General features: G+C 58.0%; 1 protein-coding gene across 3 annotated transcripts in view; it reads left to right on the top strand.

The window, feature by feature from the left end:
- The window catches only part of PDGFRB (platelet derived growth factor receptor beta), a 36,802-nt gene that overhangs the window by 8,958 nt on the left and 9,828 nt on the right, over positions 1 to 18,016 (top strand). Inside the window, exons 1-12 of one of the 3 annotated variants that reach the window (XM_059174028.1) lie at positions 2,357 to 2,423; positions 7,153 to 7,198; positions 8,263 to 8,586; positions 9,112 to 9,378; positions 10,102 to 10,229; positions 10,345 to 10,519; positions 11,100 to 11,292; positions 11,988 to 12,103; positions 13,434 to 13,557; positions 13,891 to 14,105; positions 16,521 to 16,615; positions 17,540 to 17,672. In XM_059174028.1, the coding sequence (XP_059030011.1) occupies positions 7,159 to 7,198; positions 8,263 to 8,586; positions 9,112 to 9,378; positions 10,102 to 10,229; positions 10,345 to 10,519; positions 11,100 to 11,292; positions 11,988 to 12,103; positions 13,434 to 13,557; positions 13,891 to 14,105; positions 16,521 to 16,615; positions 17,540 to 17,672 (1,810 nt within the window). In that variant the 5' untranslated portion in view covers positions 2,357 to 2,423; positions 7,153 to 7,158. Of the gene's footprint in view, positions 1 to 2,356; positions 2,424 to 7,152; positions 7,199 to 8,262; positions 8,587 to 9,111; positions 9,379 to 10,101; positions 10,230 to 10,344; positions 10,520 to 11,099; positions 11,293 to 11,987; positions 12,104 to 13,433; positions 13,558 to 13,890; positions 14,106 to 16,520; positions 16,616 to 17,539; positions 17,673 to 18,016 lie in introns of those variants that run through there. The other 2 variants (XM_059174027.1, XM_059174026.1) reach the window with 2 other exon arrangements.

Here is an 18,016-nt window from a genome sequence, read left to right as displayed (position 1 = left end):
CTCAGTTTCCTCCTCATGAAAGGAGAATAACAATTGTCACAGACTGTTGTGAGGACAAAACAAGATCCCCAGTGTAATGAACATTTCTGAGTAGCTTGACCTCTGAGGGTCCCGAGCCTTCCAAGGATGGCCTGGATTTACGGATGAGGGGGTGAGCCCCTGGCCATGGGAGGTGTGCCATTGTGGACAGGACCACCCCTTGGTTTGCAGAGAGGAAGAGGGAGGCGTGTGGGGGCGAGTGTTTGGGGCCCCTCCCAGCCCCAGGGCCGTAGGGCTCTGTGAGAGGTGGTATGACTCCCGCCTTGTTCTTCGGCTTCAGGCTCACCCCGTTATAAGGAGGGCCTGGACCGACAGACGAGGTCTGGAAGCAGAGCGGAAAGAACAAGGCGGGTGTGGCTCGTGGACGGAGCCTGTGCTGGGTGCCAGGCATGGCTTTGTCATCTTTACCTCCTGCCTCAGGGAGGCTGTGTTGCGGGTGTGGAGCCAGGGTGCTTGGTGGTCAGTCGGCCCAGCACTGGAGCACCGGTTCCACCACTGGCAAGCCCCGTGCCCAAGGGCAAATGATTTAACCCCTCTGTGCCTTGCTTTCCTCCTCTGTGAAAGGGGGCCGCCACCTAGAGGTCATGGGTTGTTCCGCTGACATCAGCCCAGGTACTGGGGGAGGCCCAAAAGAATTCAGAGAGACCTATTGTTATCCCTGTTGTTTTCAAGGCCAGCTAGCTCCTTGTTCCAACTCACAGGGGCTCTGGGGGGTCCAGATGGGATCCAGAGGACTCCAGTCCGGGGATCCACGGGGCCTGCGTAGAGCCCTGGGGGTAGGGTGGGCAGCCATGGGGGAACCAGCAGGGAGGCCAGCACGGCACCAGAGAAGGCAGGAAGCATTTGCTTGGGAGGCCGGGGGCGGGGGACAGGAGCACACTGCAGGCCTCCCTCCCTCACTGACCTCCTTCTCAGGACGGGTTCCCAGCCTGTGTGCGGACCAAGGCCCCCTCCCCTGGGCCCGCAGTGGCCGTGAAGCACACACTGAGTGCTTTCCCACGAGCTGTTCCAAGTCCCGGGCCTGCGTTATCCCCCACCCCCACGTGCACACACCCTGGCGGGGGAGGGGATGTGTGGCAGGGGGCGGTGCTCAGGCTTGGGGGGAATCAGTCCGTTCTTTATCAGCCTGGCTTGGATCCAGACAGATGTTTCGTTTTATTTTGAACTTCCAGAAAATAGGTCATTTCTTTCCATTGTGTCCCTGGGGAGGCCTCCTGGGGAGAGGAGCGCACAGTGAGTGATGAGAGCGTGGGGGCCTCACTTGGGCCCCAGGGAGCCGGGAGGGCAGCGACCTCCCTTCCTTAGTCATGACAAGCTGTCGGCAGCGCCGCCGGGGCGACTAGTTTCTTAGAGGCTGAGTTAAGAAGCCAGCCCAGTCCTGGGGGTAGTGAGGGGCCACGGACATGCCAGGGAAGAAGGTGGTTAGACAGGTATTTCAGAAAGGCTCCCCTGGTTTGGAGGGGACAGCCTGCAGCTGGTGAGACAGAAGAGTGGCCGTGCCATGGGACAGCCAGAGGTGACCAAGCTTGTGCTGAAGGGGGCGGGGGTGGGGGGATCAGAATGCCAGCCCATGGAATGGGCACTGTTATTCTACCCACCTGGACTTCCAGAACGTCTGAAGCCCAACGTCTGAAGTTGGGTCAGGCCCCAACTTAGCTTTTTTCTGCTGCTTTGTTTGGGGGACCTCATAGGTACCCAGAAACCAGAAGTTCCTCTAGGTCTGGAGCCACATGGCAGAATGAGGCCTGAATGTCAAGCTACATCACTGTGCGATTTGGGCCAGGTTGCTCTCTCTCTGGCCCTGAGGGGCTCTTCTGGCTTGTGGGGAGATTCACTGTGTAGAGGTGGAGTGCTGAGCCCTCACCAACAGATAGGAGGGGGGCTTAGCTTTGAGGGTGGCAGGTGGGAGCCCCCCAGCCTCAGCCCCTTCCGAGGCTTCTACCCCGACTGTCTCCCTACCCAGGGGAGTCTGCAGTCCTCCTTGGCTCCTGGGATGAAGGCCCCCCACCCATGCTGCCAGAGCACACCTACATCTCAGCCTCCTTGGAGTAAGGCCCCCTGGGCCGCCCTCTGCCAGGTCCAGCCGATGCGGCCCTCACTCATGTGCTCTCGCAGCTGCTGGAGGGAGGACTCCATCCCTGGCTCCAGATGCCTCTTGCCCCCATACACTCCTAGGCCTCAGGCGGGCTGCCTTCTCTGAGCTGAGTCATGACATCCAGGCCAGGGCGCCTCCCCGGGTCCCCACCCCCATCCCAGCATTCCAGCTCTGCACAGCTGCCTTCCCCGAGCGAGTGGGGTCCTGAGAGCCACAGGCAGCCCTGGAAGTGCACCCTGTGTACAGATGGGAAGTCCACGGCTCAGTGAGGGGCACGACAGCACGACAGGTGGGTGACAGAGCTGGGGCAAGAACCCACATAACCTTATTCCCGTCAGCCAGGAATCTGTCCTGGTTTGTCCCTGGGGACGCAGAGTGGAGAGGGGTGTACAGAAGAGAGGAGGAGGCTGCCAGCAGTGTCCCCACTTCTGCTTGCAACTTAGCCACTTTCTCTGAGGACAGGACAGGAAGAGTGACTGCCCACAGAGTGGGCCATGAAGGTAGCCTGAACCTTGGGTCTTGAGCTACCGGCCTCACATCGGGGATAGGGCTGGAGCCAGGGCTGCCCAGTCAGGTGTGTTCCAGTGCCCCATCAGCTACCTACCTGAGCCTGGCTTGCCTAGGGCAAAACACTGACACCTGTCCCTGTTTTTCTCTAAGCCTCAGTTTCCCCACCTGTACAATGGGCACAGGAAGAGGGTTGGTTTGGAGAGATGATCCCTGAGGGCCGTGAAGCTCTGATATTCTGTGACTCTAACCCCGTGACTCCTTGGCTAGGCCTCCTCCTCCCTCTGGCATCTTGTTTATTCAGAGCATCCCTGGCCCGAGACTGCCCGAGCCAACACCCCCCTCCTCCTTGCAGCAGGGCTGCCTCCCATCCTCACCTCCCTGCTATTTCTGCCCATTCCCTGCCTCCAGACAGAGGGTCCCTCCATCCACTCGGGAGCCTACAGCCCCTCCAAACCCTGAAGCAGCTTGATGGCAGCTCTCAATCTTGGCCCTTTGCCTCATTCTCAGGAAATGACACTGCATCCCCAACACACACACACACACACACACACACACACACACACACACACACTCCTGCCCCCCCTCAGTGTTCCAAGTCAGAATCAGGAGTAGGGGCTCGTGCAAGCTACCTCTCACTCCAGCCCCTCCAGCCTCTATCACCAGGTCCCATCGCCTCTCAGCTAAACCAGTCCCACTCTGTCCCCAGCCCAAACACAGAAGGCGGCGGTGGCACGGGCTGGCCGAGAGCACTCTGCAGACAGAGGTTCGGTCTCTGCTCTGCATTCCTAGGCAAGTTCCCTACCGGTTCACTGCCTTGGTTTCCCCATCCAAAACAGGAGTGACCCTTGGATATAGCCCACAGAGTCGGCTGGTGAGCACTGGCTTGTATTGGGTGTTGTGGCTGTGTGTTCGGATGTGTTGAGGCCTGCGTGCACACAGGCCCCCCTGCATGTGTGCAGCTTGGCTGGGGCCGGGTGCACATGTGATCTGTGGCACGTGTGCACCCCGCCCATGGGTGTGTGGGAGAGCGCACAGGCAGCAGTCTGCGCCGAGAGCGCGTGTGCGGCCATGTGTGCCGGGTGCCGGGGAGCTGTGTGCACGTGGGATTTGTGTGGGCACGCACATGTGCAGTGCCTGCGTTGAGGGCTGGGCACACACATGGCCTGGTGCACACGGGTGTGTTTCCGAGCAGCGTGTGAGTGCGTGGGTGGGGCTCTGGGGTGTGTGAGAGCATGCCGGCCGTGTGCAAGCCTCCCCCACCGCCGGCAGCCAGGGAGCCCTCCTCCCTGGCCTCCCTGTGTCGTGGGAGTCTCGGGACCCCGAGGGAGGGAAGCTACTGCTGGCGGATGTGGCCCAGAGGACTGGATTTATTTAGATTAAGGTGGTGGGAAAGAATCACAGGAGCTGGAAAGACATAAGTCTGGGCTCAGAGTGGTTCCCCAAGCATGCCTGCTTCCCAGATTTGGGGTCCACATTCTGCTCCCCCAAACAGGTCCTTCTAATTCACTGGGAGGAGCGGGACAATGACTCCATCTTTGGACCTCTGCCCCCACCAGTAAGAGGAATCATGAGGTCTTCCTGGCCCTCAGTACCCTCCTCATGGGCAAAGAGGGGATCCCTGAGAGTCCCCACCCTCTCGCTGCTTCAGGGGCCTCCCCAGGCAGGTAGGAGGGTGCCTGCATCCTGACTGTGACATCCATCTTGTCCCAGGTGACTCCTCCCTGGAGAGTAGCTCTCCCCCTGAAGAAGGGGGAGTTGTCACAGGCAAGCCCACAACCTCCGAATTAGCTGCTTGGGCCTCTGTGGGGTTGGCTGGCACTACAGCAGCCTCTGAGAAGCATAGAGGTCCATAAGGCATTGGGTAAATAACTGGGAGTATCAGGGAGTCATCTAAGATGGGCCTGGGAGGTTGAGTCTGGGGCCCCCAAACTGTACTCTTGTTCTTCCCAGTCCTTCTGTTGTCCACACTACCTTTTCTTTTGCCACCTCCTGGGTTTCCAGATCACCTGTTTATTTGTCTCAAAGTCCCCTGAAAGGCCGGCTAACTCCCAATTGTAGATATGGGAAAAGTGGGGCCCAGAGAGGGAAACAATTTGTCCAAGTCCACACAGCGTGTCTGTGACCAAATGGGCAGGGAAATTCAACCTGTGGAATGAGATGGGTTGTGGATTGACGTGACTCCAGCCTCGGTAACGTAGCCCCCTCTTTCTCATCGGCCTCACCTCCCTAAACCACCCCAGCAAGAATAACAGTGACCAGAACCTTCTCTCTAGCAAATGAAAAGCACAGTTTTAGAACAAGGGTAGCTCTTTGAGTTGCCCCTTCCAAACTTCTCCTTGTATTCATGGGGGGGAAACTGAGTCCCAGAGAAGGCAGGAGACTTGCTGAGTCTCACGGTGAGTCTGAGATCCCTTGTGACTGGAGCCAAAATGTTCATTTCCTAGAGTGAGAAGTCGGTCCAAGATCCCTGGCGCATCTACACTGGCCCTGAGCGCTTCTGCCCAGACTATCCTCTCCTTAGCCTGATTCTGCCTTTTTGCTGTGTGATTAGGCCACAATTCTGTCCCTCTCTGGGCCGCTGCCTGTTCAAGAGGGCCCCTCCTGGCTCAGAGTCTCAGAAACTCTGAGCTGCCCCCGGCCCCACGCCCAGCAGGAGAGGAGCCAGGGTCAGGGGAGTTGGGGGCCCAGCCTGCAAGGCCCAGCCTTCCAGAGCCAGGCCAGCCCTGGTCGCAGTGACCTCCCATCTCCAGGCCAGCCGACCAAATTCCTCCTTTAGAATAATAAACAGTGTGGCCAGCCAGGGAGGCTGGGAGGGGAGCGGCAGGGAGGCTGAGATGACCCCCTCCCCCAGCCTGGGCTGCTAATGATTTTCTTTGGCTGGGATCTCAGGCAGGAAGGGGGGAGCAAGAGGGGCACCCAGCTAGGGGCACATGGGCCTCTGTGGGGGCTGCTGGCTCTGCCTCTGCACTGAGCCCTCTTGCTGGTGGAAGACTGGCATCCAGCTGGAGAGGTTGGGGCAGGAGGGACGGGAGTGGGGGTGCTGTGGGAGGGCTGGGCTTTGTCTCTGGAAGAGTCAAGAGAGAGGAATGGGGAGGAATGAGGAGACCCTCAGGCAGGCTGGTGGAAGGGATGGGGAGGAGGAGGAAGGGCAAAGCAGAGTTGCTCAGAGAGCTTCCTGGGGGGCTGGGCAGTAGGAGTAAATGCTGCCCCCATAAGTGGCCCACTCCCCATCGTCCCATTTTGAGCTGGCAACTGAGGACACCGCGAGAGCGATGGCACAGGAGGCAGCCCCCATGGGGCTCAGACCTGGAGCCCAGCCCTAGACTGGGAAGTAAAGAGCCATCTGGGCGTGGCCTGAAGAGCCAGGCCTGGCCCGGCAGCCACTCAGGGAAGTCAGCAGACCCGCAGCCCGGGAGGCGCCCTGTGCCTGGTCACGCGGTCTCTTCCCACGTTTCTTGCTCTGTGACCCCTGTCTCCTTCTGGTCACCTTCTTATCGATGCTGCAGGCAGACCCTTGCCAGCTTAGCTATTGGTGGTTGTCTGGAATCCGCAGATGGAGCTGCTAAGGGCAGGGATGGAGCAGAATCCCACCTGAGTCGATCTGTCTCTCTGTGGTCCTTCTTCTGTCTCTGGCTGCCTCCTTTACCATGTGCATCCTCCTTCTTGGTCTCTGTGTCTGTCTCTTTCTGCCTCTATCATTCCAGATCTCTTTGTCTCCCTCCTGAACATGCTCTGCTGGGTCATCCTGCGTGAACTTCTTTTCCATCTGGAGCCTTGGTTTCCCTGTCTGGACCCTGGGGGGTGAAGGTGGGGGAGCTTGTATTCAGCAGTCTCCAAGGACCTCTGAAGACTTCCCGTGCAGTGGGGCTGCCCCTGGGCTTATCCCCTGGCCCCTCTCCCCTAGGCCTCCCTGTGCAGCTTGGGGCTGAGTAAAGGGGGCCCAGGCATGGGGGTGCCCCCCCACATTCCACAGTCCTGACTCCCCCGCTTCCCTTCCCACAGCCGCCTCCACTTCCTGTTGTGCTTTTGGAGCCTGTGGGAGTTCTCTGGGTTCTGGCTTTCCCCTCCTGCTCCCCCAGGCCTTTCATCACGCTTTCCCAAATATTTGTCCTGGCAGATAAGAGCTTGGTATTGGAACTGTCACCCAGATGACTGGCTGTTAGAGCTGGCGGGCCCCTGGACACCATCCAGCCCGAGTCCCCCACTCCCACTGCACATAAAGAGAAACTAAGGCCCAGAGAGGCCTGGGTTCAGCCAAGGCTACTGGAGAGGTAGAGGCAGAGGCAAAGTTTGATCCATTCGCCCTGAGGCCCAGCCCCATGCAGGGGGTGGGAACTCAGGCGAGTGTCCTCTTGATCATGGGACATGGGTGGCTTTTGACTTCAGCCCCATAGACATGGAGGCTTGGTGGTCTGGGCTGCGGTTTTCTTCTGCAGGATCCAGGTGCTAAGTCCAATTTTGCAATGACTGTACCCACTCAGCCCTTACCCCTATATTTAACTCTGCAGGACACCATGCAGCTTCCGAGCACGAGGCCAGCTCCTGTCCTTAAAGGTAGGTACACTGTGGCTTCCAAGTGTCATGCCAGCTCCTGTTGTCAAAGGGGTAGGGGACCCCCAGGAGGCACTGAGCAGAACCCTGGAGCTGGCCGAGGCTGTTAAACTAGCACCGGGGCCTGGGAGCCCAGGGACACTGCTGTGCTCGTGAGCCTCGATTTCCTGCCTTTCCTGCGGTGCTCAGTGGAGGCCTCCTTCTACTGTTCACTCAGCTCAGTCACCCCTGTGTCCCACCTCTTCTCAGTACTCTGGGGTACCAGCCTGGCTGGTCTGCTTCCGGTCTGGGGCTCCCCTCCCATGCCTCGATCCCTCACTGGCTATGAGTGCCCAAGTCCTGGCTGGGCTTCTGTGAGCACACCCTTCCCTCACTACTGCCTGTTCTATGCTGTCGGTGCTCCGGGGGCTGGGTGGCCAACCAGGCAGTGAACGGTCACCGGCCACCAGGGGGTCCTGAGGGACCAGCCGACAGCCTACCAAGGACAGGTGCCTGGCTGGCTGGCTGAGCACCTGCAGGTCTGGGGGACGCGGCTTACAGAATCCTGCCCAGGGGACATTAGCAGGGAGAGGAGGAACCAATCACTTGACACTGGCATCCAACCCCAGTTCCCTCCAGGCCCCAGGAGGGGGGCCCCTGAGTCTCTCCTGTCCTGTGTGCCCTACTCTGAGCTACCTTGCCCCACTCTCCCTAATCAAGGCCACCCCTGGGGTGGGGTGGAACCTGGACAACTGGGCCAGCTGCAGGGAAGGGGCTCGGAAAGTGACCTGGGAAGTAATGCAGGAACTGGAGGCCTGGGAATTGCTTCCCACGGATTTCCTGATGCCTTTGGGTGAACATGCCCGCAGCCTGAACACAGCATAGCTGGAGACTCTAAGGTCTGGGAACTAGAGGCACTAAGATTAGGAGTCCTGGGCAAGCTGGCCTCAAAGCCATGGCTTCCAGTCTGTGTCAGATTAGGGCGGCGTGGTCTTCAAGGACTGTGCAGACATGGCTTCCTCCAGGGTCAGCCGAGAGGAGAAGGGCTGATGTTCCTGTGCTGACATCTGACGCCTTTTCTCCCAAAGGCCAGGTGCTGTTGCTGCCCCTGCTGTTGCTGCTGGGCCCACAGTCCTCATGGGGCCTGGTCATCACACCCCCGGGGCCAGAGCTTGTCCTCAATGTCTCCAGCAACTTCGTTCTGACCTGCTCGGGCCCCGCTCCAGTGGTGTGGGAACGGATGTCCCAGGAGCTCCCACAGAAAATGGCCAAGACCCAGGATGGCACCTTCTCCAGCACACTGACACTGACCAATGTCACTGGGATAGACACAGGAGAATACTTCTGCGCCTACAAAGGCTCCGATGGGCTGGAGCCTGGTGAGCGAAAACGGCTCTACATCTTTGTGCCCGGTAAGCACCCCACCTGCCTGCTCACTCTCTGACTTCTGTCAGCTGCAGGTGTCTGGGGGGAGCAGAGAGTGCTTAGTGACACTGTGAGCCACCGCCAGCTCTGACATGCAGATGAATCACGGGATCCAGCCTGGCTTGGGCCAGGAGTACGATCACTCCCCTGGCCCCCTGAGTCAGATCAGGGAGATCTGACTGCTCCCTGCCCACCCCATTCCTGGCTCCCCAGAATTTTGGCTTCTCAGCAGGTTCCAATATGCTCTCCCTTGGGCCTCCACATCTCATCTTTCCTATCCTGCAAGCTCTGGGTACCAGCTGCCCTTTGACTTGTAGCTTATCTTCTTTCCCACCCTGGTGCTGACTGTATCCAATGTTAAAGCTGGAAGGGACCTCTGAGAGCATCCTTATTCTGTAATGAGAAAACTGAGGGGCAGAGAGAAGACACCGGCTCAAGGTCACATAGAAATTCAGGGGATAGCCAGAAAACCAGCTCCCCTGACCCTCATTCTTGGCCCTCACACCTGGCAGATCCCACGATGGGCTTTCTCCCTGTTGACCCCGAGGAGCTATTCATTTTCCTCACGGAAATAACTGAGATCACGATTCCGTGCCGAGTGACGGATCCGAAGCTGGTGGTGACACTGCATGAGAAGAAAGTGGATATCCCACTACCCATCCCCTACGACCACCAACGTGGCTTCTCTGGTACATTCGAGGATAAGACCTATGTCTGCAAAACCACCGTTGGGGACAGGGAAGTGGATTCTGAAGCCTACTATGTCTACAGCCTCCAGGGTAAGCCCCCTTTCTGGCCTGATGTTTAGCAGAGGCAAGTACGGCCCTCCGCAGGGGTAGAGCCCTTCCCTGCTTATGAAGTGGGCTATTCCTTTTTTCATCACATTCTCACTGTAGTCTTGGAAGGCAGGTAGTGTTTCCCCATTTTACGGGTGAGAAGCCTGAAACTCAGAGAAGGGAGTATGCCCAAGGTCATGGGGAGGGTGAGGGGCAGGGCTGGGCTGCACACTGTTGTGGGCAAAGGCACAGGCCTCGGAGCTGGTTGGGTTTGAGTCCTAGCTGTGCACTTCCCATATGAGAGAGTTTGCGCCAGGTATTTAATCTCTCTGGGTCTGCTTCGTCCTCTGGAAAATGAGGACCATAATGATGGCCCACCTGGTGGGATTATTAGGAGGATTAAAGACAGAGGCTCCCTGGTACATGGTTTGTGCTCCATACCTTTCTCTGGTACTTAGAGTCCCAGAGAATACACTGATTCAAGATTTTAGAATGTCGGATCCATGAGGACAGGAATTTTGTCTGTTGTGTTTATTGCTAAAGTCCCAGTGCCCAGCATAGTACTTGGCGTACAGAACATAGTTAACAAATATTTGTTGAATTAATGGATCTTCTGCATGAGTCATCCCTTCCATCTCTGAATCCCCACCCTATCCCCAAGCCGCAGGGCTGGTGTGATGGCTGGTGGTGACTTCCTTGGCCCTAAACTGATCTCTTCCCCACCAGTGTCATCCATCAACGTCTCAGTGAATGCAGTTCAAACTGTGGTCCGTCAGGGCGAGAACATCACCATCATGTGCATCGTGACCGGAAATGAGGTGGTCAACTTTGAATGGACCTACCCACGCATGGAGGTAGTGCTGGGCTGGGGGGTTGGAGGAACGGCCAGGGAAGGATGGGTATCTTGCCTTGTAGCCTAACTTCTTGGACTCTGCCTGATGGGGGGGCTTCCCCCACCTGTCCCTACAGAGTGGGCGGCTGGTGGAGCCAGTGACTGACTTCCTCTTCAATATACCCTCGCACATACGCTCCATCCTGCACATCCCTGCTGCTGAGCTTGGCGATTCAGGGACCTACATCTGCAATGTATCAGAAAGTGTGAATGAGCATCGGGATGAAAAGTCCATCAATGTCACTGTGGTTGGTGCGTGTCCTGGGGCTCAGCCCTGACCCTCCTTCTGAGCTGGACCTAGACCTATCATGGCCCCAGGGTCCTGTCAGCTGCATTTCAGTACAGCTCTAGCTTCAGTACCAACCAATGCCCATTTCCAGGATAAACCAGCACGCAGGGTTGGCCAAATCCAACTCTGTTCCCAGGGTGGACTTTCTGCCTAGCCAGAACCTCAGGCCCAACCCGATTTCTAAACCCACCTGTCATCCCGGCCCAGGCCGCCCCATCCTCAACTTCAACTATGCTGCAGCTCACCTCAGCCACAATCCTGAGCCAGAATACGCTCAGTGAGAATGACAACTCCAGTCCCAATCTTAAACCCGGTCCCCAAATCAATATCAGCCCCCAGTTCGGTCCCTGGTCCAGGCTCAGCCGCGACTTCAACCCCAGATCCCGTACTTCCATCATTGGTTCAGGTCCTAAAGCCTGAAGCTCCTTTGCATTCGGTGGATGCCCTGCCTCCGGGAGCCCCGCCCCCAGGAGGCGCTGTCCTATTGGTAGCCGGGCCGGGCCCCACCCCTGGGGCCCGCCCCCTGACGGCCGCCCCTTGCAGAGAGTGGCTACGTGAGGCTGCTGGGAGAGCTGGACGCCGTACAATTCGCTGAGCTGCACCGCAGCCGGACTCTGCAGGTCGTGTTCGAGGCCTACCCGCCGCCCACTGTCCTGTGGCTCAAGGACAACCGCACGCTAGGCGACTCCAGCGCTGGCGAGATCTCCCTGTCCACACGCAACGTGTCTGAGACCCGGTGAGCAGCAGCCCATCCGCTCCATTCTTGACGTTATTCTCTGCAGCTGCCCGGCAGCTCACAGCCTTCAGCCACGGGACACATCTAGAGACACTTTTCTTGAGAGCCTACTACGTGCGAGGCACCGTACCAGGCACTGGGGAGGCTGCAGAGCTCCAAGCAGACTGTTCCAGCCCTCCTAGAGTCTCCTGTCTAGAGGGGGAAACAGACGCCGGTCAGATGATCACCCAGATGTTCAGTTGTCCTTGTGATGGGTGGGGCCAGCTGGGAGCAGCTGAGGAGAAGAAGGCCAGATGATCAGGGAGGAGGGTGCCGGACAGGCCATGACCACCCATGCATGAATGGTGGCCCGGAGGCAGGAGGCCAGCAGGCCGACAATGAGGGGCCGTCCTTGCGAATAAAGCCCTGTCAGGCTTTTCTGCAGGAGTGAGATGTGGAGGGGGAGGGAAGGGGTGCTTGCCCCACCTTCTTCACCCCTCCCCAACCGCCTCTGAGCTCTGGGGAGCCAGCTGCCGATGGGTGGGGGATTCAGGAGACTGGCATCGTGAGTCGCATCTGCTAGCGACACCTGTGTGATGTTGGGAAGGCCCTGCCCCTCCCTGGGCCTGGTTTCTCAGGTCCATCCAAGGAGGGCTGGGTGGGGGGACTGTGGGAGTTCTTCCAGCGCCGGCAGCTGGGCCCGTTGTGCTCCGCAGGTACGTGTCGGAACTGACGCTGGTGCGGGTGAAGGTGGCGGAGGCTGGCTGCTACACCGTGCGGGTCTTCCATGAGGACGCGGAGGCCCAGCTCTCCTTCCAGCTGCAGGTCAACGGTGAGGAGCCCTGCACCCTGCCTCCCTGCACACCAACCCCCCCTCCACTGCTTCCCTCTCCCTTCCTACCCTGTCCACCCACCCACAGGAGGAGAGGGAGCAGGAGAGGGAGCGGAGGACTCAGGAGGCTGGCCTCGAGGCCGAGCTCCAACATTTCCGCTCCTCTGTGAACTTGGCATGTCTCCTCCTTGGGCCTCAAGCTGTCCACGGAGGCGCCTGGGCTACACTGGTGTCCCTAACACCTCAGGCCTTCATGTGCCAGTGCCATGATTTGTCCTTCTCACATGCCCTCATACTGGACTACTACTTAGGTAGTCACTGAGCAACACCAACACACCAGTCTGCCCTGCCTTTGTGCTGCTTGTCTCCTGCTGGGGGAGGACAAGCACTCCACGGTAGGGCAGAGAACCAGCAAATGACACAGAAGGTTAGAAGGTAACAAGTGCCGTTGAAGGAGGAGAAAAGCTGGGTAGGGAGGACAGAGGGTTCATGAGGCATGGGGCGGTGAGCGTTGCGATTTTGAGCGGCCTGATCAAGTTGGCCTCGAGGAGGCGACATTTGTGTGAAGACTTAAAGAACGTGAGGGTGTTCACCAGGGGGATTCTGGGGGGCAAGGGCCCGCCAGGCAGTGGCAAGGCAGGACAACACCAGAAAGCCGGTGTGGCAGGAACCGAGAAGGGGGAGAGTGGTGGAGATGAGGTCAGAGCTGAGGCCTGGTCGTGGGGTGTGTGTGTGGGGGGACAGATTGCATGGGTCCCCTCGGGCCCTTGTATGGACTTTGGCTTTTACTGTGACGGAGATGACAGAGCCACGGCAGGGTTTTGAGCAGGGGAATGACACACGAATGACTTACTGTTTTGTCAATTGACTTTCTAAAAATAAATGTATTTTGAAAGAGAATTTAACCTCTCAATTGTAGATGGAAAATCAGCATCACATGTCATAAATATAAAGCAACCACTAAAATAAACTCTGGGAAAACAAAGCGATGCTATTAAATTCTACCTCCGTGCTCTCCTGCTCTCGCTTTCCCAGGGCTTTCTCTGACCCTGAGACCTGCTCTGTCTTTGTTAAAAGGGCAGATTAGCAGTCTCAGAGAGGTGTTAGAGACAGACTGGCACCCTACTGAGGCTTTCCCTTTGAAGTGCCCAGAAGGGGAACCTGTCAGTTTTCACACGGGGATTCCTGGTATTTGATGTTCACCTGCAGCCTGAGGCTCCCCTCCCCCCCCCCTTACCCCCAGACCCTGGGCCAGATCCTCCTGGAGGGCCTTTCTCACTGTCTCCTTCCTGACCTCCCCACCTCCTGGCCTCCTGCCCTCTCCACGTAGTGCCTGTCCGTGTGCTGGAGCTGAGTGAAAGCCACCCTGCCAGCGGGGAGCAGACGGTCCGCTGTCGCGGTCGCGGCATGCCCCAGCCACACCTCACTTGGTCTACCTGCAGCGACCTCAAAAGGTGAGCAGACCCCTGGCCTCCCTCTCCCAGAGTAACCACAGCGGCCTGGAAGGACCCAGTGGAGGTCATCTCCTCCAGCCCCTTCTCTGGGCACCAAGTTCCAGGCTAGAGCCTCGTTCTAGAAGATGTGGCTTCTTGGAGATGCTCTGCATGACCTCAATGTCCCATTTCCTTACCTTGACTCAGGCGATCAAATGAAGGGAGTGGATTTTGCGATCGCGGGCTCTCAGTTCTGGGTTCGGAGCGCCCCCTGCCGGTCAGTCGAGGGGGCACAGGAGGAATGAGCTCAGGACCAGTCAAGGACTGGAAGCTGACCGGACTGGCTTTCCTCAGCAGATGTCCACGCGAGGTGCCGCCCACGCCGCTGGGGAACAGTTCGGAGGAGGAGAGCCAGCTGGAGACTAACGTGACATACTGGCCCGAGGACCAGGAGTTCGAGGTGGTGAGCACACTGCGCCTGCGCCGTGTGGACCAACCGCTGTCTGTGCGCTGCACTCTGCACAACCTGCTGGGACACGACATGCAGGAGGTCACCGTGGTGCCGCATTGTGAGTCCTCCAGCCCGAGTGGCTCCTGGAGACCCTCCATCCCCACCTCCACCCTGCCATCCTTGGAGCTGTGCCTGGGAGCCCAGCTGTGCCTTGGGGCCTCGCCAAGCCCACCAGCGTGCGCCCCTGTGCACTTATGCAACAACGCAGGACTGGCACACGTGCGTACACCCATGAGTGTACGTGTCTAGGCCATGGCTGGGTGTACGCATGTTCTGTGTGCATTCTAAGCCATAAGCAGGAGCAGGCTTGACCCTTGGACACAGGGCAGACCCTCCCAGTGTAGATTTGTAAACCACATCATGAAGACTGCCCAAGCCCCAGATACACGTGTCAAGCTGGAGTGTATGTCTACAGGCTTGTGCACAAGCACGCATGCTGCCTGCCTTTGGGGGACTACACCGAGTACATGCATAAAGCCGTGGATATGGCTATGCCCAATCCCCAGACGTGTATATAAACCCACAGGGGTGTGTCTGTATGCGTGTATGTGCAGATGCACGATCCCCACACAAGGGTGTGGATAGTGCATGTGTAATTCCTGTGCATGTGTGCAAACTGGCTCAGAACATGGAGCAGCAGCAGCTCCTCCCCCTGAAAGCGTGCAGACACAGCCTCTGCACCCAGATGCCTGCTATCCCATGCATGTCTGTGAGCAGGTTCACACACACACACAAAGGCACAACTCTTGTCCACGGGAATAGTGTCAGCCAGCGCTTGGGTGCCCATGCTACCTGCCAGTCCCTGAGCGTGCGTTTCCCCTTGTGCTGGTCTCCATTTGTTCATTCATTTCCTCTTTCTCCCTGGAGAAGGCCCAGCCCCCCGGCACTTCTAGTGCCCTCAGTCCAGAGAGAAGGCAGCCAAGGAACTAGGCAATCCCACTGCAGGGGGCAGTACTTTGTGGGGGCGAGGGAGCCTAGAGGGAGGAGGGGCTCTGTGTCCAGCTGGGGGATTCAGGAAAGTGTCCTGGAAAAAGAAATCTTTAGGTCAAAACCTGAAAGATACCTGGAAGTTAGGCTGGTAAGGAATGGGGTTCGAGTCAAAGGGAATGGCTTTTGCAAGAACCCAGAGGCAAAGTGGGATCAGAGAACTCAAAGGCATTCAGCGTGGCTTGAGCCCAGAGTATGTGTGTGTTTAGGGGCTGGAGCAGGGAGATAACAAGAGAAAGGGAAAGGACTGGTAAAGGAGGGGCTTGGGTTAGGCAGAAGCCAGGGCAAACAGAGCTTTGAAGGCTGTGGGAGGCGTTGGCAGGTTGTTCTGGCACACACACACGAGCCTCTCTGTGCACAGAGCTGTTCCCAGCCCGCTGCCCCGTGGTGGGACAGGTGGGGGGTTTCATCCCTTATCTCACTCCCACTCCCACGCATGCGCACGTACCCCTGAGCTGTTGGGCGCCAGCAGACCAGCCCAGAGCAAGACTGCCCGAGGGGGAAGCCACGTACCAACGCACAGGGAAACTACCATGGCTGGACGAAGCCTCTTCTTTTTACTCAGATTGCTCCTTAGAAGATTCAGACTTCCTTCCCAGGCCTGGGATGTGTGACCTTGTGGGGAGAGGGAGGAGAAGAGTGATGTTGGTCTGGGACCCTGAGGAGGAGGGACAGGGCCTCCAGGGGCGCTGAGAGGGGCAAGTATGGGACAGAAGAAGAGGGAACAAGTTTGTGGGGGACCCCATGGGTGGCCAGTGGGGCAGGGTAGGGGAGGTGAGGGTCTGGCCAGAGTGGATGCAGAGGAAGGGGAAGAGAATGGGAAATTGTACAGCAAAGAGGCTGAGGCATTAGGGAGGAGACTTGGGACTTGGGGGCCCTGAGTTAGCCCCACTTGGTTACCCCTGTTCCCTGGGGGGTGTACCTTATAACTGTCATCACTACCCCGACGCTGCTGGCGACTCCGGGTGAAACAGGGTAGGAAATGGACTGGATTCGTCAGGCTCTGGGAGCTCAGTTAGGCTCTGTCCTAGCTGTGACCACCCTGGCAAGGGCATGGATTCAGAGGCGAGGTGAGCGCAGTCATCAGGAGCTGGTATCCAGTCTGGGGTATGGCAGACAGGCCAGACTGAGCCCAGCAAAGGCTGAAGGCATATGGAAGCCCAGAGGGAGCTGTGTGCCATTGTTACTGAGGGGTGTGGGTTCTTACAGGCAGCACACAAAAGCTTTACTTCTGTCTTGCTCTGGGCTGGTCTGCCGGCGCCCACTGGTTCAGGGGTGCATGTGCATGCATGGGAGTGGGAATGAGATAAGGGATGAAACCCCCACCTGTCCCACCACGGGGCAGTGTGACGTCACAGGCCATGGCTGGTGGAGGGCAGGACAGGCAGAGAGGATTTGCCGGACCAGCAGTGGGGACACGGGAGGACTGCCAGGGAGCTGCCAAGCTCCCCGTTTGCTTATGGCTGGCTCTTGTCTCTGCCTGCAGCTCTGCCCTTCAAGGTGGTGGTGATCTCGGCCATCCTGGCCTTGGTGGTCCTCACAGTCATCTCCCTCATCATCCTTATCATGCTGTGGCAGAAGGTAAGCTCCCACCCTTGCCTGGTGGGTGCACATGGGCACACTATTCTTTCTACATGGAGCCCCCAGCTGCCCTTGAACGTTGCAGGATCCAGTCATGGCCCAGCCTGGCACAGAGCACTGGTGTAAAACGATGGAGAGCTGCCTCTACCCCCAACAGCAAGGACCATCTTGGGCCTGGTCCAGGCCAGCCAGTGTCCCTTGCCATTGCTGTGCCTTCCTGGGTGTTGCCTGGACCTCAGCCCTGCCCCTCCCAGCCACAGGGCAAGGCACTTTCTGGGGGGACTACATGAGTCCCAGGATTCTCCCAGGTCTCACCTCCAGAGGATCCCAGGCTTCTACTGAAATGCATTCTAATCCTACCAACGTGTCATTTCAATATTTTGTTCCGAGGCTTCACCATTCTGCAATCCCAATGTTTTAAGATTCTTGAGTTAGGATTGCAGCACCCATGATTTTATCATTCTAAGAGCCCAATCCTGTGATTCTCACATCCTATGATTTCAACATCGTGTGCTTCCATCTTTCCGAGATTCCCACTGCAAATGACCCAGCTTGGAGAATGGGCTGTCCACATCTAGCTGAATGCTCCTAGCTTGTGTCACTTCCCAGGACTGCCTGCCCCGCTACTTCTATCTGGGAAGCAGCTAGTGCTCTGGGAGAAGCTGGCAAGGAGGTCCTGATGAGCCGGGCCCTGGGCTATTAGCTGCTCCTCAGCCAGCACCAAGCTGGGGCCTCTTGACACCTGTTCTCACTGAGCCCGTGAACCTGAGCCTTATCAATAACTTGCTGTGTGACTTCAAATAGGCCTCTGTCCCTCTCTGGGCCTCAGGGTCTCCTGCTCCATCTGCTCATAAGGGGCCATGGCGGGTGGGTCTTAAAGCCCAGACCTCCTCTGATGAGCCATCCCTGGTATTGGTCTTGCAGAAGCCACGTTACGAGATCCGGTGGAAGGTGATTGAATCTGTGAGCTCCGACGGCCATGAATACATCTATGTAGATCCTATGCAGCTGCCCTATGACTCCACCTGGGAGCTGCCAAGGGACCAGCTTGTGCTCGGTCAGTCCAGAGCACTCTCGAGGGCAGTCTGGGCACTTTCGGAGGGTGGCAAGACTGTCTGAGGTCTTGCCTTCTTGGGCCCTCAGTGCCCCTCTCCATACAATGGGGCAAGGTGAAACCCCAGGGAGGGTTCAGCGCTGAGGTCCTGTGATCCCATGACTACGTGAGATCGGACCCCTTGTGGGCAAGAGGGGAAGTAGGGATTGAGGACAGGCTGCATGTCAGGCCCGTGCTTAGTCTAGCTGGGAAGGCCAAGGTGTACAGAGGAGCTGAACTCCCTTTGGGGATGGGAGGAAGGCTTCCAGGGACGAAAGATGGACCAGAAAGCTGGCAGGACTTAGATG

The sequence above is a fragment of the Mustela lutreola genome, chromosome 5 (assembly GCF_030435805.1).
Source record: "Mustela lutreola isolate mMusLut2 chromosome 5, mMusLut2.pri, whole genome shotgun sequence".
Classification (NCBI taxonomy): domain Eukaryota; kingdom Metazoa; phylum Chordata; class Mammalia; order Carnivora; family Mustelidae; genus Mustela; species Mustela lutreola.
The sequence above is the reverse complement of the archived record's forward strand: the minus strand, read 5'-3'. Positions and strand labels throughout refer to the sequence as shown.